Genomic DNA, 26,178 nt, shown 5'->3' on the forward strand with positions numbered 1-26,178 from the left:
GCTCTTTATTCAGCTCGTAGTAGCAATGAATGAAACTTTCCCTAAAATGTCTAGCTATATATACATTATTTACACAATGGGCCCTGCACGATTGGCTAATTCTGGGCTGCTCCTGTAGGCCAATCAGGTTGCTGATTCACTTCCACCTGGAACTGGATTGGGTGGCTCCTGCGGACCAATCAGACTGCTGCATTCTGGATCCTATTGTTCTAGGATTCAGCTCAGTACATAACAGATGGCGAAGCCAAAATGGATGGAGGAGCAGAAGTGTGGGGGAACCCTCTTGATGAGAGCATTCTGTCCATCCCTAAGCAGCCCTCTTGGTGGAGAAAGAGAGAGAGAGAGAGAGAGAGAGAGAGAGAGAGAGAGAGAGTGGAGAGAGAGAGAAGCTGCTGGGAGAGTGAGCAGGAGTGACAGAAATAGTGAGAGATGAGTGGCCTCGCTATTGTATTGGCTTTAACTCTGCCTGCTGCTGGCATGTGGCCCCAACATATTACCCCAGAGGAATGTGATTCTTGGGCAGGGAGGGAGAAAGTTCCCTCGTCTGAGCTACACCAACTAGCAACAGGCTCTCTGGGGGTTTCAGCCAGGGTGTTTCTCAGCCATACCTGGAGATGCCATGGACTGAATCTGAGGCTTTCTGTATGCAAACATGTGTTCTAGCACTGCACAATGGTCTTTCAAAGCTGCTCTTCCAATCACAGAAGAGCTCTTCTATATCCATCACTAGAGCTTTGTTTGAGAAAAGTGGAGGTAAACCCAAAGATTACGTTCCCTTACACAACAGGCCAGTGTCTGAAGCAGAAGCATGAGAATTTCTGCCGTATGTTATGGCACTGTGCCAATTCCATAGGTGACTATGACAGCAGTTTGTACATAGCTAAAACAAAATGCTGTTCATCCTGAAGAGAGAACACCGTGTTTTCACACACACACTGCATAATAAGCAGTCTCTAATTACTGCTGTTAATTTATCATCACCACTGTATCCATGACATACTGAATCTCTCTAATGGATCAACCCATGCCTAATATTTGCAGAATAGCAGTATTGGCCATTTTCCTTCCGCCAGGGTTCCTTGAATCTAACCCTGTGGTTTGTATCCAACTGTGGTTGCTACAAGGGGGAGAGTAAATTCCCCACATACACGTTTGACATGAGTTGACAGTGGAGGCGGTACATAGTAGAGATAGTACTATGTAAGCGCATGACAGAAGTCGTTCCCCGGCTGGGCCGAACTGCAATGCTGGCTTCCCGGCAGCTGTGTTGCTCCCACTTGCCAGGAGGAGAAGGAATGAGTGGCAGGGAGGTTGGCTCACAGGGCACCTGCCATTGCGCCCACACTGCCTGACCTCCCTGCTGCATTGCCGTTCCCTCTCCTCCCGTTAAGTGGCAATGAGGCACCTTCTGGGAAGCATGGTTAACTTGATGATCTCAGTAGGTGGTGCTCATGTTGTGGTAACCATCCACTCAGCCACTATGCAGTTGCAAAGTGCTAGTTGTGGCACCTGCCACATCCATAGCCAGTTTCAATCGCTGAAAAGCAAGGACAGGAATGTGTCTAAAATCCCTGTCACCACGTTGTGGTCACTGGTGATTTGACCTAGTAACACATCTCACCAGCTACCACTCAATCCGAAGAGCCATTTCTACTCACTGTATTATTCTGTTCAAGGGGATGTGGGTGGCGTTGTGGTCTAAACCACAGAGCCTAGGGCTTGCCGGTCAGAAGGTTGGCGGTTCAAATCCCCGCAACAGGGTGAGCTCCTATTGCTGTGTCCCAGCTCCTGCCAACCTAGCACTTTGAAGTAAATAAATAGGTACCACTATGGCGGGAAGGTAAATGGCATTTCTATGCACTCTGGCTTCTGTCACAGTGTTCTGTTGTGCCAGAAGGGGTTTACTCATGCTGGCTACATGACCCGGAAGCTGTCTGTGGACAAACGCCGTCTCCCTCGGCCTGAAAGCGAGATGAGCACCACAACCCCAATATCGCCTTTGACTGGACTTAACCGTCCAGGGGTCCGTTACCTTTTTACTTTACCTATTATTCTGTTCCCTGTTCCCTAACACCTCTACAGTGGCTATATTGGTGTATAATTCCTTTTCAAACATGAAGTTTTTGTATTGGGTGACCATAAATGGGCGATCGCTTCTTCAAAAGAATCTCATGTGATGTGAAAATTTTGTCCCTATTGGAGAGGCAAATTATTATAACCTCTTTCACCATTGTTCCTTTTATTCCATTTTAAAGTGGCCCTGTTTTGTTTTGTTTTGTTTAAGAGCATTTATGCATGGAAAGGGTACACAGGAGAGGATTGTGAATTCACACTAAAAAGAATAAAGGTTTTATCCCAAGTATAGTAATGAGAGGGAGAAACATGATTTCTAGCATGCGGCTCCTATGTCTAAGTAGGAATATGCTTGTAACATGATCCAGTGTCCCAATAGTTGTGTGACACAAAATTATTCATCATTATATAAAGATTTGACGGAAACTGAAAGGTTCTCTCAACTCTCAACTTAAATATCTCTTCTATTAACATGTTAATGTTTGCCCTATCTGTATTCTTAGGAAATGGAAAATGTGAGCTGTTGCAATAGATGCAATAGAATCTTTGTTCCTCCACATGCAGCTCCATCAATCCAATTTGCCATGCAGCTTGGGGCTGATGGGAGTTGGAGTCCAACGACTTATATTGGGGAGTCGGGCACAGGTTACCCAACCCTGCAGTGTATTAATTAAATGTGCTTAAGAATCTGTGTAACTTGTTTTTCTTCTGTTTTCCCCACAGTTTGTGGCCCATCCAAACTGTCAGCAACAGCTGTTGACCATCTGGTATGAAAACCTCTCAGGACTACGGGAACAGGCCATAGCGATCAAGTGTCTAGTTGTGCTGGTGGTAGCACTGGGCCTCCCATTTCTTGCCGTTGGGTACTGGATCGCACCATGTAGCAGGGTACAAGGTTTTGTTTTTGGCTTTTTTGGTGTGTAAATGTATTTCATTTCAGAAAGCCCTCTGTTGAAGTAAGAGACCCAGTCGTGTGCTGAAGGCCGTATTCCTGTTTCTCTTGATACCTTCCTGAAACCAAATGATTGCTATTGTTAACGTGATTGTGATTATTCATTTCTGTTACACCAGAATGTTTTACAATTTCTTATCCTGTACTTCTGTTGGGTGAGTGAATTTGGCACATGAATACCCTTGTTACTAAAAGGAAGTAACACTCTATGCAAATAAAATAATGCTAAAGATTAGTAATTTATAACAAGTTTCTATTTTTTTTAATAAATATTTATTAACAGTTTTTAAATACAATACACAACAAAGAAACAATATAACATATATCTTAACGTAGTTTCTTGACATCTTTGGACTCCCTCACGTCTCCCACTCTTGCGTTCCTCACAATAAAATTTTGCCAGCAATTTATCACCTTGTTTCCAATCTTATTTATCTAATTTTCCCATGTTGTTTCTCTAATTTTAGATATCCTTTATTCAGATCCTAAGAGTTTAGTGTAGTCTAGTAATTATCCAAAAATTTATCTTTTCTTAAATCTAACTTATCTTCATAATTCCATCTAAGTTAATGGTGCCAAATTATTTATGATCTAGCAACCTTCTTAACATTCATACAATTTACAGTGTTAGTAATTTATAACAAGTTTCTAAACTAAATAAAATAAGTTGTGACTGCTCTGCTTGGATGACCTAGGGAAGAGGTCCTATATCTTCTTCTCTTCTCTCTTATGAAGAAAAGCTATCTCAAGTATAATCTGTAAGCACATGAGGCCATCATCTTGCTGAAGATAACGAGGTCTGGTCAATACAAGAGCCTGACAACTGCATGAATGCCCCCTTGGGCTCAATGATGGAAGAAATGTAGAATATAAGTTTATGAAAAGAAAAACACGCACACACTATAAGGATCAGTATGTGTTACCCAACATACTGGTGGCCTCATAGGCCTCTTGTTAATGCTGCTTACTTGAGATAATAATAATAATTTATTATTTATACCCCAGCCATCTGGCTAGGTTTCCCCAGCCACTCTGGGTGGCTCCCAACAGAATATTAAAAACATAATAAAACATCAGATATTAAAAACTTCCCTAAACAGGGCTGCCTTTAGATGTCTTCTAAAAGTCAGATAGTTGTTTATTTCCTTGACATCTGATGGGAGGGGGTTCCACAGGGCGGGCGCCACTACCAAGAAGGCCCTCTGCCTGGTTCCCTGTAACCTCACTTCCCTCGCAGTGAGGGAACCCCAAGAAGCCCCTCAGAGATTGCAACAGTGTGTGGGGTTGCTTTAGACCAATTAAAATGTATCAATCAAAACCTTTTCAACTTTTGCATAGGATTGCCAACAATTTGGTTCTACTTTTCATCAAAATGTGATTCCAAAATGGTTTACAAAAGCATAAAAATATACAACAGTCATTTAGGTGAAGGATTCTTAAGTATGGCTTTACAATAGTTAAAGTGCATGCAAAGAAGTATCCCTAAATTGAAATTTAGCATTAAATATGCATTTTTGGCATGTGCCATGTTTGTTGAAAGTGAAAGCATACATTGCTTAAAAACAAATTTATTCTCCTTTGCTTTCTCAGCTTGGAAAAGTTCTCAGAAGTCCATTTATGAAGTTTGTGGCACATGCAGCCTCTTTTATTATTTTCCTGGGTCTGCTGGTGTTCAACGCTTCAGACAGATTTGAAGGGGTCACAGTATTACCCAACGTGACAGTTACTGATTACCCTAAACAGATTTTTAGGGTTAAGACCACTCAGTTCAGCTGGACAGAGATGCTGATCATGGTATGGGTGCTTGGTATGTATATAGCCTCTCCATCTCAGTGTCAACCTGATTAGTTTCTGTGGCATTCTTCGATAAAACTGCTTTCTGTCATAGCTATTGTATGCTGCTCCTGTACAGTTGATTTAATTTGTTAATTCATTTGGGGGTCCATGCACACCCTGAAAAATCTGTATCCAGGGGCACAGAGCGCTTATGCGCATGCATGAGCAGCAAAACCCGGAAAAATACTTCCGGGTTTGCCTCTTTTGGAACCCAAAGTTTACATTACTAGAGAGTAACCCGAGGGTCTATTGTAGTAGATTTCTAGGCAGAGATCTCACAAACAGAACTACCGTATTTTTTGCTCTATAAGACTCACTTTTTCCCTCCTAAAAAGTAAGGGGAAATGTGTGTGCGTCTTACGGAGCGAATGCAGGCTGCGCTGCTATCCCAGAAGCCAGAACAGCAAGAGGGATTGCTGCTTTCACTGCACAGCGATCCCTCTTGCTGTTCTGGCTTCTGAGATTCAGAATTTTTTGTTTTTTTGTTTTCCTCCTCCAAAAAACTAGGTGCGTCTTATGGTCTGGTGCATCTTATAGAGCAAAAAAATATGGTAATTAAAACTAAGCATCATTAATGGTTTAGAGTAGGGCTTTCCAGACATTTCATGGTGGTGACACACTTTTAGACATGCAGCATTTCGCGACACAGTAATTCAGTCTTACTAGCAAACTGGAGGTTAAACAAACCCCTTTCCAACCCTGGGAGGAGCGTGGGGAGCATTCACACGACACACCTACACACTGCAGCCGACACACTAACGTGTTGTCATGACAAACAGTTTGGAAAGCTCTGGTTTAGAGAGTGCTACTTGTAAAACGTATATTTTTTGAAACAAAGAGCTGGTGTAAGGTTTTGTCGCAAAAATCGCATCAGACTTCTTCCCAGTGACCTTAGATGTTCAATGCAAATTACAGAATATGTGTTGAATACCCAAGGGATTTGGGAAGTCTTTCTTTCTCCAGTAAATAAATAAATGTCACTACAACTTAAAGAGATAAGAGAAGCAACATGATAGGCAGATAGATCAGCTAGCCAAATCTATAATGGCTGTGTTTCTTAATTTAGACTGAACTGAAAATCTCAGAGTTTAGTTAAATAAACTCTGGAGATTGCACATCATTTCCCCATAGCCTGGAAGTGTCAATAGCCTTTATCACTGATCCCTAGAGCCTTAAAATAACTCTGACATCTTTATTTTGCTCTCTCGGAGACCTTATTGTAGAGGACTAAAAATAATTTAAAAGTTGTGGGCTGTAACCAAGTCAAATTCAGAGTACAGCTGTTAAAATAAACCAGTGTTAGACAAATCTGTTGATTTTCGCGAGTCTGTCTTATTCTGCATATGTCTTATTCGAATACTACCCTGTACCTGTATGCCTTTTCAACTTCATTAACATCCTCTTCAAGTTCATATAAAATGAACATCCTATCTAAAATTGTGGAGGTCTGTTCCCTTAGCACAATAGAATGCCAGAAAATTTCAGAGCACCTGAATCTTCCATTAGACATATGAGTGTGCATACACACCCACACCCCACATATACTTTCTCTTTCCTTTTCGCCCTGTCACCTTAAGGTGACTCAGCTGCTCCCAGGCTAGATGAATGGATAGAATAAATCAATCAATGCTGAGCAGCAGTTTCTCTTCTGCAGGTGAGAATAGGGAAGTGTTACTTTTACAGGTAGTGCTCAGGAGGGAGGCTGGAATACTTCCGCCAAGCAGCTGCTGAAGATTACCTACCTCACTTTCCTGCAGGACTAACCTAAATCTGGTAATCAAGATAAGAGCTCAGATAATCCGAATGTGAGTTTGGGTTAGATATGCAGATTTATATGTCTTGCTTGTATTCCACTTCATGCTAACATTTCACGAGGTCTGTTACACCAGTAATATTACAGAATGGGCCTATGAACCTGTACATAAATCTGGTGTGACAGGTGAGATCCTTGCAATTTTCTGCATGGAAGTGGCTTTCAAGTATGGCATGCCTTGTGTAAAGCAGCTAAGGAAGACCTAATCCATTTTCACTTGTACAATTATATGTATTTCTGTTCAGAAGTCAGTCTCGCAGAGCAGCGGCTTGCTCCCAAGTCAGTGTGTAGCAGTCTTCACTGTGTTTTTATTGCTTTTCTGGTTTTTAGGCATGATGTGGTCTGAGTGCAAGGAGCTTTGGACAGAAGGACCCCGGGAATATATTTTGCAGCTGTGGAATGTTCTGGATTTTGGGATGTTGTCTATTTTCATTGCCGCTTTCACAGCAAGGCTGCTGGCCTTTCTACAGGCGACAAAAGCACAGCAGTATGTGGACAACTTCATTCAAGAGCCTGACCTCTCTGAAGTCACACTTCCACCAAACATAGAATATTTTACTTACGGCAAGTCAAAGAAATGTTTCCGTGTCTCTAGTATATTAAAATGGCTTTTAAAGAAATAGTATGAGGATTATCACAGGAGATGCTTACTCAATGGGTCACAGCTGTAACAGGATCATCCTAGCAGCGGCATTGCTATTACTTACTGGGAGGGACAGGGTAGATTGGGTCTACTGGTGCAGCCCCACAGCTCCCACATTGACCCTCCCAGTAAGTAATAGCAATTCTGCTGCCACGATGCTGTTGTTGCAGCTCTGCCCCACCGGGTGAGTTGCACCTGTAACCTCATATAACCACCCAAGCATACTTGGGACACAGGTGGCGCTGTGGTCTAAACCACTGAGCCTCTTGGGCTTGCCGATCGGATGGTCGGTGGTTTGAATTCCTGTGATGGAGTGAGCTCCTGTTGCTCTGTCCCAGCTCCTGCCAACCTAGCAGTTCAAAAGCACGATAAATAGGCACTGCTGCAGTGGGAAGGTAAATGGTGTTTCCGTGTGCTCTGGCTTCCGACATGGTGTTTCATTGCTCCAGAAGCAGTCTGGTCATGCTGGAAAGCTGTCTGTGGACAAACGCCGGCTCCCTCAGCCTGAAGCGAAATGAGCACCACAACCGCATAATCACCTTTGACTGGACTTAACCGTCCAGGGGTCCTTGACCTTTTACCTTTACCTTTACTATTTTGAGCCCAGTACAAACTCATAAAACAAGCCTCCTCCTGAAAATGCTACTCCTTGCATATGACCTTACAAATCATGAAAGAAAAGTTTTGATTTTTCTTCTGCAATTACATTTAATACATCGATCTCCCCCCGTTGGATCTCTTCTATCATGCCCTCAAACAACTATCTCATTTTTTCCCTATTTTTGTTTTAGCATAACATCCAGCTTGAAGAAGAGCCTTACAAAGCTTGGTGTCTGTTTTGCAACTTTTAATAAATAAATAAATCCAAATAAAGATATTATTCTTTTGAAGTTTTGAAAGGCTACAAACATTTGATAAGTAAATCAAATCACTTTAAAGCTTTCTGGCCTTTTTCATCACAAAGTCATGAATTATTTCCTCCAAAACAACTTGTCTTACAAGGTCGTGGTGAATTCAAATTACTCAAAAATATCTATTCAGCGCTATAAATATGTATCTTTATCAAGATATATGAATATAGAATGGCCAGATATTTTATTTTTTTAACATGCAATAAAAAAATACACGTAAAGCAACAGTTTCTCATTTATGTCTCTTTCTTTCAGCTCGAGATAAATGGCTTCCATCTGATCCGCAGATCATATCAGAAGGTCTTTATGCAATAGCTGTTGTGCTTAGCTTCTCTCGAATAGCTTATATCCTGCCTGCGAATGAGAGTTTTGGCCCATTGCAGATTTCCCTTGGAAGGACCGTAAAAGACATTTTCAAGTTTATGGTCCTTTTTATTATGGTATTCCTTGCCTTTATGATTGGGATGTTCATATTGTACTCCTATTACCTTGGAGCCAAAGTAAACGCAGCATTTACGACGTAAGTAAAGCTTATGAAAAAAAGGACAAAGCTTTTGCATCCTCTTTGTGGTGGAGGCTGCTGGAAGTTTACAGTACAAGTTACTTTACACATGCATGTCCATCACAATAACTTGTCACTCAGTTCATTTGGATGGATTCAGCTGATTCTAGCTTCTCCTCTGTCCCCTACTATCCATAATTGCCTATCCTGAGAGTAAATGTTACTGAATATATTTGAGTTGCAGTTATTATATAAGTATAACCAGGTGCATTATGTAGTTAGACAAACTATTTAACATTCTTATGTTGTTGTTTTTTTAAAAAGATGAAGCTTACAGGGCATGTGATATTGAAGATTTGTATGAATGTACAGCAGATTGAGAATGGTATACCATACAGTCACTCATATAATAATTGGATTTTTTCCTGCAAAAAAAAATGCCAAATCTACACCATCATGGACTAATGCATTTATAGTTGGGGCATGTAATATTGCACATGTGTGTCCACTGCGCATGCTATAATACGCAGTGACATATAATCATCATGCATTATTCATAAAAGCAAGCAATTGTTATAAGAACAACTCTGTGCTATGCTGAAATAGCTGTGCATGCACAGACATGTACATTTGGTGCTTTTATATATAAAAAGTGCAAGTCTGTTGTGACAAGTTGATCTATGCCTCTGCACTATATTTCATTTAATTTTTGCACAGTTTGCAGGGAGTTCTAGAGATGATGCCATTTACTTTATTAAACAAGTATCTAATCAAAGTTGTAAGGCAGCATCCTGGTGTACAAGGATATAAAAAATGGCAATACACCACCACTTTCCCCTGTCAAACTGAATTCTGTTAATACAGCTCACCAGCCGCAAACATAATTGGCAATATGCAAAAAAGCCACAGGGGAATCAAGTTATCTGAAAACATTTTATGTTGCGAGCATCTTGTTTTGATTAAATGTCTGCACTAGGATCTTTGAATCATCTACTTTTAAACAAAATAATTTACAAGTATTTATATTTGAATTCATTAACGTACCATATTTTTTCATACAGAGTTGAAGAAAGCTTTAAGACCTTATTTTGGTCAATTTTTGGCTTATCAGAGGTCACGTCAGTTGTCCTCAAATATGACCACAAATTCATTGAGAATATTGGCTACGTGTTGTATGGAATATACAACGTAACGATGGTTGTGGTTTTACTCAACATGCTGATTGCCATGATCAACAGCTCCTATCAAGAAATTGAGGTGGGTACTTTTCTGCTTTATTTTGCCCACCCACCTTGCAAAGATTTGTTCTGTATATACTGTTTCTCAGCTTACCATAACTGCTTAGACCAAGCATAGGCAACCTTTGGCCCTCCAGATATTTTGGACTACAATTCCCATCATCCCTGACCACAGGTCCTGCTAGCTAGGGATCGTGGGAGTTGTAGGCCAAAACATCTGGAGGGCTGAAGGTTGCCTATGCCTGGCTTAGACCCTAAGGTATGTTAACTTAAGAAAGTTCATGGAAGGAAAGGTTTCCCATTTCCTCTTCCTCCCTTCAGCTACTGTCACCCCATACCTATAAAGTGTTGTAAAAATAAAGATAATGCTGTCAATGGCTACTAGGCATGATAGTCAGAAACTGTGTGCTTATGAATACAAACATACATACATACATACATACATACTCAGTGGTCTAAGCCATGGTGCTTCTTGGGCTTGCTGATCAGAAGGTTGGTGGTTCGAATCCCTGCAACAGAGTGAGCTCCCGTTGTTTTGTCCCAGCTTCTGCCAACCTAGCAGTTCGAAAGCACACCAGTGCAAGTAGATAAATAGGTACCGCTCTGGGGGGAAGGTAAACAGCGTTTCCGTGCTCTCTGGTTTCCATCATGGTGTTCCATTGTGCCAGAAGCGGTTTAGTCATGCTGGCCACATGACCCGGAAGGCTGTCTATGGATAAACGCCGGCTCCCTCGGCCAGAAGGCAAGATGAGCACTGCAACCTCATAGTCGCCTTTGACTGGATGTAACCATCCAGGGGTTCTTTACCTTTTTTTACCTGCTTATGAATACCAGTTGTTGGATATTTCAATGGGGGAGAGTCGTCTTGTGTTTGGGTCTTGCCTGCAGGCTTCCTGTAGGTATCAAATTGCTCACTGTGAGAACAAGATGCTGGACTAGACAGGCCAGTGTCATAATGCATGATTCTGATTGGCTGCTCTTGTGACTGCAGGCCCCTCATATAAAAATTAATAGTGAGATAACTTCACACTCCATTTCTGTACATATTTATTTCCAGCGTTTAGATACTGCCCCATCACAAAAAAATCCTTTGGGAGGTTTACAAATGAAAATTAAAACCATAAAATATAATTATACATCATCTCTGTGTTAATAAGAACATAGGAGAAGCCCTGATGGGTGAGAGCAAAGGTTAGATTTTCAAATTCTCTGTAAGCATAACATGTTTTCCAAAATTGAATAAATACAAATGTGCCTGATTTGCATAATTATTATGACCTGAGTACTGGGAAATAGGAGATTTACTGTAACAACATAGACACCCCCTCCACCTCACATAATTAATTTTGTGATTCTGATAAATAATTATGTCACATTCTATCAACACAGTCATCTTTGCTGTGTCAACAGGACTCTGTGGTGCTGCTGATTACATTAATATGAAAACAAATACTAAAGGGTCTTTAAAACCTGATTTATTGTAACATAAGCTTTTGTAGATAGCTTACTTGTTAAGATCCAGGAAGTATCAATTTCAGTTTGAAGATATATCCATGTATACTAGGCTGGATAAAAACATGCATTTCTGTGAACAGAAGGATCTCTTAAAAGCAGAGTCTTGCTAACGAAAAGGGGTGTGAGACAATTTTTGCCAGTTCCCCTCCTCCTCTATTTAAAAAGGTTAATATCTGGTGAGAGTTGGTGAAAATGCATTCTGGGAGTGTGTTATGATGACTAAACTGCATTTCCAAATATTAATTATTCAGTGTGTAACCTAAGCATCTTTTTCTGCTTACCATATTTAAAGCTTGGTTCTAATCCTAGGTGCATATTAGAAATACGTAGGTGTTTATTCTAAAACAGCCAAGGCTGTACTTAACATCTGCAGGGTGTCAGATTTTCAAAGAGGGCTAATGTGTGTTACTTAATCAATTACTGATAGCCACATTTTTTTATTCCAGAAAGCGCCTTATTCAGCAGGACTGCAAAACACATCATTAAAAAATTCAATCATATTATCCTGGATGTTTATGTTCTAACACAGTGCAGTTAAAATAGATAATAGTATATTTTACATGTAAATAAGATGTAGGCATGCTTGGCAAATAACTCCACTAATCTTGGTTCTCAAGAGAAACTTCCAGATCTGTAGTGTTATTTTTTAGTATCCCGAATAATTAAGAATGTTATGCATCCTGGGAAATTTGAAGAATGTTCAGTATGTTTTCAGACTAATTGACTGCTTTCTTTTTAATTTTATTAATTAGATTTTTATCCCACTCTTCTTCTAAGGTACTTATTGCCCTGTACATGCTTCTCCTCCTCTGCATTTTATCCTCACAACTCTGTGAAGCAGGTTAGGCTGAGAGTGATTGGCTCATGATGATCCAGTGAGCTTCGTGGCTTAATGGGGTTTTGAACCCCTGTCCCCACTGCCCTAATCCAATGCTCTTATGGATACAACACTGGCTCTTCATATGTTGCAAACAATGGTATTTTACAGTGTTGAACCTCCTCAGACCATTTCTTCAGTTTAGCTGTGGGGAACATGTCCAAATAACTCTGCAGTGTGAATACGTTTATTTTTATTACTTAGAATTATAGCTCTCTGTATTGCATTATCCAGCTCTTGAATGACTGTGGGTTTCTATTCAGAGCAATAGAGTTTCAGACTGAAAGAATCTCCCCAAGAAATCTGTGTTCTGGCATGGGGCTTGTGTTGTTGTTGTTTTTTTAAAAAATCCTACTAGGCATGGCTAAATTCGTGGAAGTACGTAAGTCACTCTTTGGATATCAGCCATACTCTTGTTTTGTCCCAAGAGTACTGAAAAGAAGACGACGAGATTCAAGGACTTGGGAATAATAGAATAATAGTGGGGGGGGGGGAGGAAACAGGTTGGAATCCTAAGCATAATTATTGGGAAGTAAGTCTCATTTTATTCAGTACATCTGGGTAAAGATGTTGATGATGAGACGGAGAGAATGGGGGAAAGGTGAACTTTTGACAAAACCAAAGTGAATATTTAATGCCAGCAGTAGCAGCACATAGCCAGGAGACTCCATACTTCAGAAGATTGCACTCCAACTTGTGGAGGGTGTTCAGAACATGGATGTTTATGTGGAGCTACAGTGTTAGTTCCTGCAGAACTTCCTCCCACCCCGGAACGTTTACTGAACATTACCAGAGAACACCTGAAGTGTGAGCGCTACTGGATATGCCTAAACCCTGCCACTTCCTTGCAGGATACTTCATATAAGTCACTGGAGAACAAGTATGGCTTGAGGGACTTTGGTAAAGAAAGAGGAGGACTCTGTAATCCTGTAGATTGTAGTGTGGTGTGATCACACTCGTGCTTCTCAGTAAACCTTGTTTTACCCAGGAGACAGAGCAGGGAGTGTGGTCCTTTGTTCTTCCTTCTTCCTACTAGTTATTCACTGCTATTTCTGTTTCTTGCCTCTTCTCTTCTCATCTTTTTAATAATTGAAATTGCTTGCTTGTTATCCATGTTTTTATCCAGTAAGGCACTTTGTGTGTCCCTGCACAGAAAAAGTGGGGTAAAAATAATGTGCAGTCGAGTAAGACTATTCAAAAATAAATGAATGGACATTTCTTTGTTCCCAACGTAGGATGACAGTGATGTGGAGTGGAAATTTGCTCGCTCTAAGCTCTGGTTATCGTACTTTGATGATGGGAAAACCCTGCCGCCTCCATTCAGTCTTGTCCCAAGTCCCAAGTCTTTTGTTTACTTCTTTATAAGGATCATTAAGTTATTTAAGTGCAGGCGGAAAAGACTGCAGAAGGATATGGAACTGGGAATAGGCAACTCAAAATCCAGGGTAAGTGCAAATCAGACTCGCTCTGTTTCATGGAACATTATTTTTTAAGCTTTTGCTATTTCTTGAACTCTAAGTAATGGTTTGCACTGATGAAGTATGCATTGCTGATCACATTCTAGGGTCTTTTTCCATGGATGGCCCTCCAGATGTTGTTGGACTACAACTCCCATCATCCCTGATAATTAGCCATGCTGACTGGGGCTGATGGGCATTGGAATATAGTAACATCCAGAGGGCCACAGGTTTCCCACCTCTGGTCTTCTACATAGTAGGGGAAGAACCAAAATATGGAATAATGAAAATAACCAAAGTATGTCTGCATCCAATCTCACATAGAGACAAATGCCCCATGTGAGGGAGATGGCTGGTGAGAACTGAATTGTAAGCTATATCATGGAAGACTGAGTGTACCCCACCAGAAAACAGATGGGGCACTGCAAACAGATAAGGCCTTTCCCCTTTTCAGCAAGCCCCTTTTGTCATGCAATCCCTGTAGCATTATTGGGTAAGTTAGCAGAATCAGACATTGCTATTGCGAGTGTGTTATTGGGGGGGGGGGAGCTATTGGCAGCATCCTTTCTCATTCAGTTCCAACATACCTTTTCTTTCCAGGGTTAATTTCTGGCAAAACCAAATTCTCAGTCTCTGGAATAGTTTATAGGGATGCATGTGTATCAGAGTTGGCCCGCCTTGGGCAGTGAAATTCTGCAGAGTAGCACCCCTGCTAGTGCACTGTCCCTGCTGTCACATGACCCTGGTATGCGAGGCTTTGGCAGAGGGGCAGTGGCAGAAACTTCCGGTTTCACCTCAGGCTGTGAAATGGGCTGGCCTGGCCTGGGGTGTGTGTGTGTGCGCGTGTGTGTGCGCGTGCATGCACACACACACACACACACACACACACACACATGCATACATATATCACTTTAAACGATTAAGTAGCTGAAGCATAGGAAAGATTAACAGTGAATAACAAGCTCCTTCTCTGTTTCAGTTTTGTCGGTATTCCTTGCACTGCTGTTTATTTTAATACGGTGCTAATCTTAAATTAGTACGTTATAATATTTTAATTCTCGAATCTTCTTTAGACTGGCCACAAGCTCAGAGCTTGGGGAGCTAGCAGCCAGTGCAAGCTAGTCTTTAAGTGTGTGGAATGTTGAATTTGTCTTTCATACTTGATTCCAGTTTAGAGAATAGGTAAAATACATATTCTTATCTGAGCACACCCTTGAAGCTGAGAATAAATACATGCACAAGTAGTTTGTGGAATCAGAGCTCGGCTTGTTTCTTTCAGAATGTTTTTGCTGAAAAATATACATATCTGTAATCAGTTAGTAATAAAGCAATGCCAGATTACAGTTGCAAATTCCATGGAAAATATTCTGATTTTAGATTTATTCTTTCCTAGCTCAATCTCTTTTCTCAATCCAACCCGAGGGTTTTTGAATCACACAGCTTTAATAGCATTCTCAATCAGCCAACACGCTATCAGGTGAGTGGTTAGTTGGGCAGTACATGCAGCCATGATTATCTAAATAAATTACAAGTTTCCATGAAGCTCTGAAGTTGGACTGCCAATTCACAAACAGATATTTTGTGACAGATCTGTTAATCGCTTAGCACAGAGCTTGCAGGAAGGAATAGTTTTCCTGCTTGCTGCTATTTTCACTGCTCTGATGCCAAACCCCCAAATGACTTATTAAAACTTGGGTGAGTTTTGAGATTGTGTGGCAGAAACTGCTGGGAGAAAATGCTGAGAAACGTGCCAGCAAATTTATTGCTGATAAGCTGCACACCCCTGGACTGTAGCCCACTGTGAATTCACTCAGGAATATTCAGTTAATTAATTGAATGGTTCATTTTAATTAATTGACCTAATTCACGAGTAAGTGCATTTTGTATATCTGCATTATGAAAAACCTTTAGAACCATCAAAATTTCAGATTCACCAAGTGTGTGGCCAATACACCAACCACCCATATACAAGAGGGAAGTATTAGAAGGCTTGGGAGAACATAAACATTTGGAGCAGTGTAATAGCTTTTTAAGGGGGAGCCCTAAGGGTAGCAGGAAAACATTATTATTTTTTAACTTAGTGAGAACAGATAATGCTCAGAGGCTGCCAAACCCTTGACTATTGGTGGTGGTGGACCCCATAGGCGCCGACTCCATGGGGCCTGAGGGGGCCCGAGCCCCCTCAAAAATTCGTTGGGGGGGCTCTGCCCCCCCAATAATTTAAGAAAATTATTAGTTATATTATGCTTTGTAAAATCACAAAATTATGTTGGTATTTTTTATTTTCCTTGTTTGACGATAGTTACCTTTTAAAATACATTCAGTAATGAGTTAAAACAAAGCCACTGCCGATCTAGAGAGGGGGTGGGGTTGCGGGCTCTCGACCCATCAACAATCTCGCGGGGCTGGCGTCGAGAGAAGCGGGGATTCCCCCTAGCTCATTAATATTCACCGCCCACGGCGGCAGCCAATCGGCTGCCGCAAAGGGCGGGCCCTCACAGGTTCACTTAAAGTCGGGGCAGCCCGGGGCTCGGCCCTTTCGTTCCCCCAGCAGCAGCGGTTTGGAGGTCTTGGGCCCCCCAATATTTTTTATAAGTCGGTATGGGCCCGCGCCCCCCCAATATTTTTTATAAGTCGGCGCCCCTGGTGGACCCTGGAAAATCGGGGGGGGGGAGGGAATAGAATAGTGTGTTCTGGAAAAGGAGCATGATATGTGACTGGAATTCTAAACAGAAACACTATGTATGCTGTAACATTGTGTTGCAAGCCCAATTTGTATTATTAAATGGAGAATGGAACAATTTCAGTTGTAAAACCTTAGATTCGGCTGATCAAAAGCTGGCACAGAAGGCTGAAAAGGTTAAGGCATAGGATGTGCTTTTGACTGTCTTTCTCAAAGTCCAGGCCTGCGGGTTCAAAGAAAAACGAGTTATAGCGCTGAAAGAACAGATTCATCAACATCATTTTAAAGCACCAGTTGTGTTGAATGCTAAGCTTACAGAACACTGTTCTAACAAAAGGTCAGAATGCAAGATAGACCATATTGAAAGGATCCAGGGGAGTGATGGAACATGAATAATTTAAATACCAATCTGCATAAGCAAACACAAGCATATTATTCAGATACAGTGATATGAAAGATTTTTTCCGATGCCCTTCTCTCTCTCCCTCTCCCTTTCTCTCTCCTGTTGACATAAGTCTGACCTTGAGCCATAGAATACATGGGATTTTTATTTTCTGAATTGGAAATGCAGACCAGCTCTTCAGCGACTGCTATGATTGCATACAAGGGAGGGGAGTATGAATACTGGCCCAGCTTTACAATTCCTCACAGCAGTCCTGGAAAAAAATTTATAATTTCTCCCCACTCACAGAAATGGCATGTGATGTGAGCACATTTTTGTTTGTTTGTTTTTTGTCCGGTGGACAAAAGGGTTACAAATGAAGCCAGAAACAGGTGGAAACAACAACACCAGGAAGATCTCTGTACAGACCTAGCTGCATTGGCCCCTATACTGGGACTTATTTATTATTTAATTCATTGAGGAGGCAACTTCCCGGGCTCCTGACTCTGTATTGTACATGCCAATGAGAGCAGATAACATTGTGAAGCTGCCATAATGTTGCTTCTGGCTGAAGCCTTTGTCAGTTGCCCCTTTGCCATCGCTACAAGTAAGACCTGAAAGAAAAGCGTGGCAGTTTATCTTCATCCCATAACATGAATGCTCTACTTCCAGCTTCCAATGTTCCAACCATGTAGGCAGGTATGCCTTTCCCCAAAATTCAGTTCTGCAAGCTGTAAGGGACTCGAGTGGTTCATTCTGCCCCTTCATTTTCCCTTTCAGTATTTTATAAGTAACACTCAGTGTTCTATGGCTCAAGCTCAGCCTTTGTTGGGCTGTTTTGGGGAGATTAAACTCCTTTTGGGGTGTATGCACGTACTTTTTTGGAACTTCTTTTGGCACTTATGATCTCTTAATGCAGTGGTTTTCAACCAGTGTGCCGTGGCACCCTGGGGTGCCTTGAATGATGGTCAGGGGTGCTGCAGGCAACACTTGCCTCTGTCCCTCTTTTCTTCCCTCCCTCCTCTGATGCCCTCTTGCGTCTCTGCCTCCCAAAGGCTTGCAAAGCTGGCTACAAACCCCCAAACTTGGCCCTCCAGCTGTTTTGGGACTACAATTCCCATCATCCCTGACCACTGGTCCTGTTAGCTAGGGATGATGGTAGTTGTAGTCCCAAAACAGCTGGAGGGCCAAGTTTGGCCATGCCTGCTAGGTGAATGGTGCCTCTGAGGCTGGCCAGGGGATGCTGGTTGCCAGGAGCTGAAGTGGCCTTGGAGTAAGCATGCAAGCAGGCGAGGGAGCCCAGCCTGTCAGCCAGTCCACCAGCCCTTGCTGTTGGGAATGGACAGACGTGTCTCAGGCCCCTGTGAGGACCTCTCTTTGGGGCACAGCTCTGAGATCAGGGGAGGCAACAGTGGCTGACAAGAGGACTCCCAAGGAGAGAGGAGAGGAATCTGCGGGAACACTTCCCAAGGGAGGGTGTTCGAAAAGGCGTAAGGTATAGGCCAGGGGTGACATAACTGGGCTTCTGAGCCCCACGGGGTGCCACAGAAATAATGTAATTGGTCAGGGGAGCCATGGACTCAAAAAGGTTGAAAACGTTTGTCTTAATGAATTCATAGGCTGGCTTTCTACCAAAGTGCACAAGGCTCACATACAATAAATACAGTACTAAATAAGATAAAAATAGGGAGCCAGTGTGGTATAGTGGTTAAGAGTGTGGCACTAAGACCTGGGAGACCAGAGTTTCAATCCCCACACAGCCATGAAGCTCACTGGGTGACTTTGGGCCAGTCAATGCCTCTCAGCCTAGCCTACCTCACAGGATAGTTGTAAGAATAAAATGGGGGAGGAGAACAATGCCCAATCACCTTGAGCTCCTTGAAGGAAAGGTGACCTAAATATGTAATAAATAAACCAATAAACAACAAAAAATGCTGCCTAAAACGTAACCAATTTACAAGCTGAAACAAACTCATCAGTAGGAGCCCTGCATCTGCCCTAGTTCTCGACGCCTAATCCTTTTACTACAAACCATTAACTCTAATGGATGAGGTAGATAATAATAATAGTTTAAAAACCCAGGGCCGCTACAAAACCTCCTTGCCTGGCTTTTCCAGAGTAATCAAGTTGCAGTTACATAACCCTTGTCTTGCAAAGTCCCAGACACGGTGCCAAAACACAGTTGAACAGGAAGTGTTTTGTCACAGTCAGTGTATACTGTCCTCTTCTCTATGCTTGTTCATGGTGATAACCTTCCTCTTGTTTCTCAATCAAGCCGCCTTGGCTCTTGGCACAGGGGCATTGTGTTTGAGGGAGTGGTTTGACTTGAAGAAGTCATTCCCGCACAAAATGCCCCACCTCACGATTAAAAAGGTGGGATTCAATGCGCAACCTTTGCTGACACCTTGTGGTGTACAGGGGTTACAGCCCTGAGAGGGAGCCCAAAGGTTGCAAGGTTTGTTATTACATATTTTCAGTGAGAAATAAGTGTATGAGAGATATTCAGGGTCCTTCTATTTACTGAAACAGCCAGGCATGTGGTGCTGTATTATATCTGGTACTATCCATGTCTAGTTGGGGCAGGGGAGGGGAATTAAATGGCTCTGTGTGGAGTCTTGTAGGGTCGGGATCCCTTCCAGTCTGTGAGTTGTATGTGTGAGAAAGAATTGATTGTACTGTTACCTTTATGACATTCAAAGCATCGTGAAATGATAAACAGTTGTTGTGGTGTTGTTGTTTTTCTCCAATAGCAAATCATGAAGAGACTTATAAAACGTTATGTTCTGAAAGCACAAGTAGACAAGGAAAATGATGAAGTCAATGAGGGTAAGAGCTACTGCAGACTTCTTAATATACTTGTACAGTAGGAAGACTCTGAATGCTGTCCCAAAAATGTAGCTACTGAGTCAGATCATAGTGCAGTAACTGGTACACTTAGTGCCTTTTATAGACTATCATCACCTCTTATTTTGCCGCCCACAGCACTTTTATCAAGATATGAGTACTGGGCACCTTTGCCATTACACACACAAAAAGCACTACCTATACCACAACTACAACTATACTTACAACCAGATGTTTTAGCAGAAATTGGGAGCAAGTCACACAGCAACTGTAGAAACATATTGCCTTTTATTTTTTTGAGGTGAGGCTAATTCTTGGTTCACCAGAAACTTAAATAAACTCTCTGCTGAAGCAGGTGTCATTTATTCACTTTTTAAAATTCATTCAGCAAATTTTATATATCGCTGGATGGTAAACAAAGCTCTAAGTGGTTTGCAAAAATATAAAGTAAAACATTAAAATTGTCAAGTTAAAAGCAGGCATTTCAAAATATGTGTCATGTTAGCCATCTGTTGCACTGAATTCATGTATGGTGTCAGGATATAGGAAAGTGGCTGTTCTTTGCCCAAAATGGCCTGGAGTGCCTTACTAGGCTGTGGGCTAGAAGTAGCCCACAACTGGTATGGATTATTCACAGACAATGCTTCTCCCCACCCACTGCCCCCAAAATGTTATTATATGACATTTGGAAAAATAAGTGAGCTTCTTCAGACTCAACACAGAAAACACATGAAAAGATTCATGGATGGGGAACCTGTGGCCCTTTCGATGCTGTTGGATTCCAACTCCTGTTAACCCTGACCATGGGCCAGGCTGGCTGCAGCTGATGGGAACTGAAGTCCCACAACACCTAGAGTGCCACAGTTTCCTTATCTGATTTAATTGGTGCCTTGAAGGTTTAAATAAATAAGTAAATAGCTAGCAGAGAAGGGGAGACTTTGAAGGAAACCTGCATTGGTGGAACTGAAAATACTTTCCTCTCACATTTTCTTACAGGGAGGATGTTAATATGCTTTCAAAAAGTAATTCCCAAATGTGTACTATGGGGAAAAGGCAGATTGGAGACAAAAAATGCACTTGAAATAGAATGCATTGACTCACAGATGACATTTTTTTAAAAAAACAACCCTCAGGAAACCTGAAATATGATTGTAAATCCACTTTTGTACATATGTGGCCACTGGCTGATTTTAAAACTTAATACAGGCATACTTAAAATTGCCTTTCTGCCTTTCATAAATGTGCACTCCTAAAAGGAGAGAGGCTCAGAAGCTATTTAAATGGCACAGGTGAAGTAATCTGCCTGAAGCTTAAGAAGGCTTTGCCGATAGCCATCTCCTATTCCAAACTGGAATAGGTTAGAGTCTTTAGTTATGAAAGATAATGTGATGGGGGATTAATACTTTGAGTGAAGGTTTCGATCTGCAGAAAAACCCTTCAGCAGCCAACTTACCCTCCAGAGATCTGGGGGATGCGAAAGAGAGATCCTTGCCTCTTTGGCTCCCAGGGTAAATATTTAAAATCATGAACCTGCCTCAGTCCAAACTCATGAAAATCTGTATGGAGGAAGCAATCTCAATGGTTATTTTTATTTGTCAGCTTATTGTAGGGGACATGCACACGTTTTCCCTGTAAAATCTCTTGAGCTAAATTAAACTTCTGTCAACAAATGTGAAGATGAATAGTTGCATGTGAATGCTATAAACTAATTCTGTAGAGCTGTAAACTCTGAACTGCTTTATTTTTGAATTGGACAAAATAAAGTAGTTTAAGACAAAGCAGCTAAAAATACTTAAAACCCCAAATACCAGTGGTAGTGACCTTTAAAAACATATCCACGTGAGCTGAATTCTCTTCTAAAATTAGCTAAGAAAAAATATGTGACCTTAATACCTCAAGGATGTTGCTTTGCTGCTATAAGATATGAAGTGTTTGTAAGAGTATGGGAAATACAATGAATGCTATTTGTCATTTTTGGCTTAGAAGCATGAGAGTTGCATCTTAGACTGCCAAGAGAATAAAAGCATACTTAGATTTTTGTTGAAGCTTATTTCTTCCACACATCACATGAAGACCACACACATAGAAAAGTGAATTGTGGTCCTTTAAAATGACTCAGTTACATTTATTTCAGTCCAGTTTCTAATGTCTAGTTAGTCTACTGTTATATATATTGAGGACTGATTGGAATGGACACTTTTGAATTTTGCTATTAATTCTTCCCTTTGCGCAACCTTGAGATTCCTCATCTTTTTCTCAAATGTCATACTTCTCAGAGCTGATGTTGGTTTCAATAGGTGGTGTATGCTAAGCATGACAAAGTCTGGATCCAACCCAGTGTATTTAACAGTCAGAAGTTTGAATAATAAATTATTATAGCATAGGTACTCCATTTGATAATGCATTTTTCATGTGGATCTCGCCAAAGCTAAGCACCAATAAGTTCCATTAGATCAAAATGGGAGCATCAAGCATTTCGGGGGGGGGGGGGGATGTAAAGCATTAATTTCAGCCACTGAAATTAATAGCAATGTAAAAGTGATTAACTTTGGCTAGATTGTGTCCTGTGTTCAAAATGCAGTTAAATAATCAAACAGGTAGAGGACACATCATTGCTCCACCAGTTCAAAGAAGAATACAGTAAAAGCTTTAAGTAATCTAACTTAATAGTTCAGTAAAGCTTGCAGTCATAATGGAAACAAAAATAGATAATAATAAATTGTCCAGTAGCACCTTACAGCCAACTTAGTTTGTTCTGGTATAAGCTTTCGTGTGCATGCACACTTCTTCAGTCATAATGGAATTACTTATGTAAAGCACCTCCTTATATAATTCATCAGCATAGGTTTAAAACATAAGAATATAAGAAGAGTCTGATGGATCAGGGTAGTGGGATATCTATTCCAGCATCCTGTTGTCAGTTGCCAACCAGATGCCTATTGTAAGCCTGCAAGCAGGACCTAAGTAATAATAATATTATAATAATTTATTATTTATACCCTGCCCATCTGGCAGGGTTTCCCAGCCACTCTGGGTGGCTTCCAACAAAATATTAAAATACAATGGTCTGTTAAACATTAAAAGCTTCCCTAAACAGGGCTTCCTTAAGATGTCTTCTGAAAGTCTGGTAGTTGTTTTTATCTTTGACATCTGGTGGGAGGGCGTTCCACAGGGCAGGTGCCACTACCAAGAAGGCCCTCTGCCTGGTAGTATCCAGTAAAATGCTTGGTCTTTGTAAGCTGTGTCAACAACTTTCTTTTTACTAATTACACAGGTGAACTTAAGGAAATTAAGCAAGATATTTCCAGTCTTCGCTATGAACTCCTTGAAGACAAGTCTCAAGCAACAGAGGAGTTGGCAATTCTCATCCATAAACTCAGTGAGAAACTCAACCCAAATTTAACGAGATGTGAATGATCGCAAATCCCTGGATTTTGACCACAGCACAAGTATTGGCAATAATATTTATGAGTGACTTATACTTGAAAATGTATTGTAGATTTTTAGCACTAAATAACTTTATGTACAGCTTTATTTGAAATACAGTCTTAGAAGATTTTATGAATTTACATGCAAAAAACCCAGTTTATTTAATGTGTATTATGAAGGATATTTTGCATTTATTTAATAAGATGCAATTGTATCTAAACAATCTTGCATTGCAAATAGTTTTATCAATAAAATGTGTATCATTTGCACTGAACAAAGAAAAACCAACACTGAAGACTAGGGCTGCAATCCTAAACCGGTTTACTAGGGAGGTAAACATGTTTAGGATTGTACAGCATATGTCCTCCACCATGCTGATGGGAGATGTAGCAACCAAAATACAGCCAGCTCAGTGAAATATTACTTGAAAGTACTTTGCATATGATCCAGTTAAAATTAAAGCACGCTGAACTCCCATTGATTTCAGTGGCATGCGCTTCTCACACTGATGTAAAAAAACAACAACACAGCACAATCCTGTGCATGTTTCCTTGGAAGCAAGTCCCCCACATTTAGTGGGCCTTAGACTGCAATCTTATACATGCTTCCATTGAACTCATTGGAGCTTATTTTGGAGTGGACACGTATAGGATTGCGCTGCTGCTTCCTAGTATGGATACTTGGACTAACCTTTTTAAGTGCTTAATTTTCACTGGATCACACCCCTTGATTTATCAGCTTTCTTAAGAAACAAGCCATGGCATGGACAACTGAATGTTTAATAGTGAAGATAAAAATGCGGCTATAATAGTAATAGTGCCGTTAAAATTACCTATACCTATGTAAGTTTGCATATTTGCTTTCAGAATAGGAAGTATTTTTTTTTTTTTTACTTCTAACTAATGTGAACTGTCAAAATATACATTTTCATGTGGTGAAGATGATTTTTTAAAATTTAAGATACTATGCAGGGCTGATATTTTGTTACATTTGTTCTAAATAATGCCTCTGATGCGTACTTGTTAAATAAAATATTCATACTTTATTGACTCTTATTTTATTCTTAATACTATGTCAGTAGTCAATAGGAATCATAGAATCATAGAGTTGGAAGAGACCACAAGGGCCATCAAGTCCAACCCCCTGCCAAGCAGGAAACACCATCAGAGCACTCCTGACATATGGTTGTCAAGCCTCTGCTTAAAGACCTCCAAAGGAGGAGACTCCACCACACTCCTTGGCAGCAAATTCCACTGTCGAACAGCTCTTACTGTCAGGAAGTTCTTCCTAATGTTTAGGTGGAATCTTCTTTCTTGTAGTTTGGAACCATTGCTCCGTGTCCGCTTCTTTGGAGCAGCAGAAAACAACCTTTCTCCCTCCTCTATGTGACATCCTTTTATATATTTGAACATGGCTATCATATCACCCCTTAACCTCCTCTTCTCCATGCTAAACATGCCCAGCTCCCTTAGCCGTTCCTCATAGGGCATCGTTTCCAGGCCTTTGACCATTTTGGTTGCCCTCCTCTGGACACGTTCCAGTTTGTCAGTGTCCTTCTTGAACTGTGGTGCCCAGAACTGGACACAGTACTCCAGGTGAGGTCTGACCAGAGCAGAATACAGTGGCACTATTACTTCCCTTGATCTAGATGCTATACTCCTCTTGATGCAGCCCAGAATTGCATTGGCTTTTTTAGCTGCCACGTCACACTGTTGGCTCATGTCAAGTTTGTGGTCAACCGAGACTCCTAGATCCTTTTCACATGTACTGCTCTCAAGCCAGGTGTCACCCATCTTGTATTTGTGCCTCTCATTTTTTTTGCCCAAGTGCAATACTTTACATTTCTCCCTGTTAAAATTCATCTTGTTTGTTTTGGCCCAGTTCTCTAATCTGTCAAGGTCGTTTTGAAGTGTGATCCTTTCCTCTGGGGTGTTAGCCACCCCTCCCAGTTTGGTGTCATCTGCTATTTTGATCAGGATGCCCTTGAGTCCATCATCCAAGTTGTTGATAAAGATGTTGAATAAGACCTGGCCCAAGACAGAACCCTGTGGCACCCCACTAGTCAGTCTTCTCCAGGATGAAGAGGAACCATTGATGAGCACCCTTTGGGTTCGGTCAGTCAGCCAGTTACAAATCCACTGAGTGGTAGCATAGTCAAGACCGCATTTTACCAGCTTCTTTACAAGAATATCATGGGGCACCTTGTCAAATGCCTTGCTGAAATCAAGGTAGGCTACATCCACTGCGTTCCCTTCATCTACCAGGCTTGTAATTCTGTCAAAAAATGAGATCAGGTTAGTCTGACATGACTTATTTTTCAGAAATCCATGCTGACTATTGGTGATCATGCTGACTATTGGTGATCAAGCACATTGAGGGGAAGGGGATGGATGGATGGAGGATTGGTGCAAACAACCTGGAACTACAGGGATGAGGAATTGGTTTAATGCAGGGAATGGGAACAAAAGAAAATCAGTCAAATCTGGAACTGCTGTCCTCTAGTACAGGGGCATCCAAACTTTTTTCAAAGAACCAGATTTGATGAAGTGAACATGCGTGAGGGCCGACCATTTTGCCTGACGTTCTTTGAACCATTAAAATTAAATGCAAATTGTTAAAGTTCATAGCAGAGAATGTCTTCTCACACAAATATGTTGAGCCAAACAAGCTCAGCATTTTCTTAGCCAATGTTCGAATCTCTTGAAACCGGCTCTTATCCAGTTGGCGGTAAAAGTTCACAAGACAGCTGTTGGTGACGACCTTACTCAGTGTCACAATGCAGCTCAATGAGCTCGAGCTGCAGCTGATCTGGAGCATCACTGGGGTGAACAGAGAATGGAGAGGAGAAAAGTCTGATCTCCTTTTCAATAGCAGCAAAATCCTGAAAGCGCCATTTAAACTCCCGAGCCAGAGATGCGATGTCTGCTGCATACCTGCTTGTTTGCACACTGATATTATCGTGTGGAACACTGTTCATTATTTCCTGCAACACTGAAAAATGTATGGTATTGGGCTGTGTTTGT

General features: G+C 41.2%; 1 protein-coding gene and 1 long non-coding RNA gene across 2 annotated transcripts in view; one reads left to right on the top strand and one right to left on the bottom strand.

The window, feature by feature from the left end:
- TRPC3 (transient receptor potential cation channel subfamily C member 3) overlaps window positions 1–24,200 on the top strand; it is a 58,386-nt gene extending 34,186 nt beyond the window's left edge. Inside the window, exons 4-12 of the mRNA XM_083755539.1 lie at window positions 2,797–2,961; window positions 4,616–4,832; window positions 7,005–7,238; window positions 8,484–8,748; window positions 9,792–9,987; window positions 13,596–13,805; window positions 15,211–15,294; window positions 19,633–19,708; window positions 23,001–24,200. Coding sequence (XP_083611665.1) covers window positions 2,797–2,961; window positions 4,616–4,832; window positions 7,005–7,238; window positions 8,484–8,748; window positions 9,792–9,987; window positions 13,596–13,805; window positions 15,211–15,294; window positions 19,633–19,708; window positions 23,001–23,143 — 1,590 coding nt within the window. The 3' untranslated portion in view covers window positions 23,144–24,200. The remainder of the gene's footprint in view (window positions 1–2,796; window positions 2,962–4,615; window positions 4,833–7,004; window positions 7,239–8,483; window positions 8,749–9,791; window positions 9,988–13,595; window positions 13,806–15,210; window positions 15,295–19,632; window positions 19,709–23,000) is intronic.
- LOC310852608 lies at window positions 16,575–19,648 on the bottom strand. The gene is made up of 2 exons (XR_014568315.1): window positions 19,565–19,648; window positions 16,575–16,723 (listed from the first exon to the last, which is right to left on the bottom strand). It is a non-coding gene; the product is annotated as an uncharacterized lncRNA (long non-coding RNA).
- Window positions 24,201–26,178: the final 1,978 nt, after the last annotated feature.

This window comes from Podarcis gaigeae (genome assembly GCF_964106915.1).
Source record: "Podarcis gaigeae genome assembly, chromosome: 9".
NCBI classification, from domain to species: domain Eukaryota; kingdom Metazoa; phylum Chordata; class Lepidosauria; order Squamata; family Lacertidae; genus Podarcis; species Podarcis gaigeae.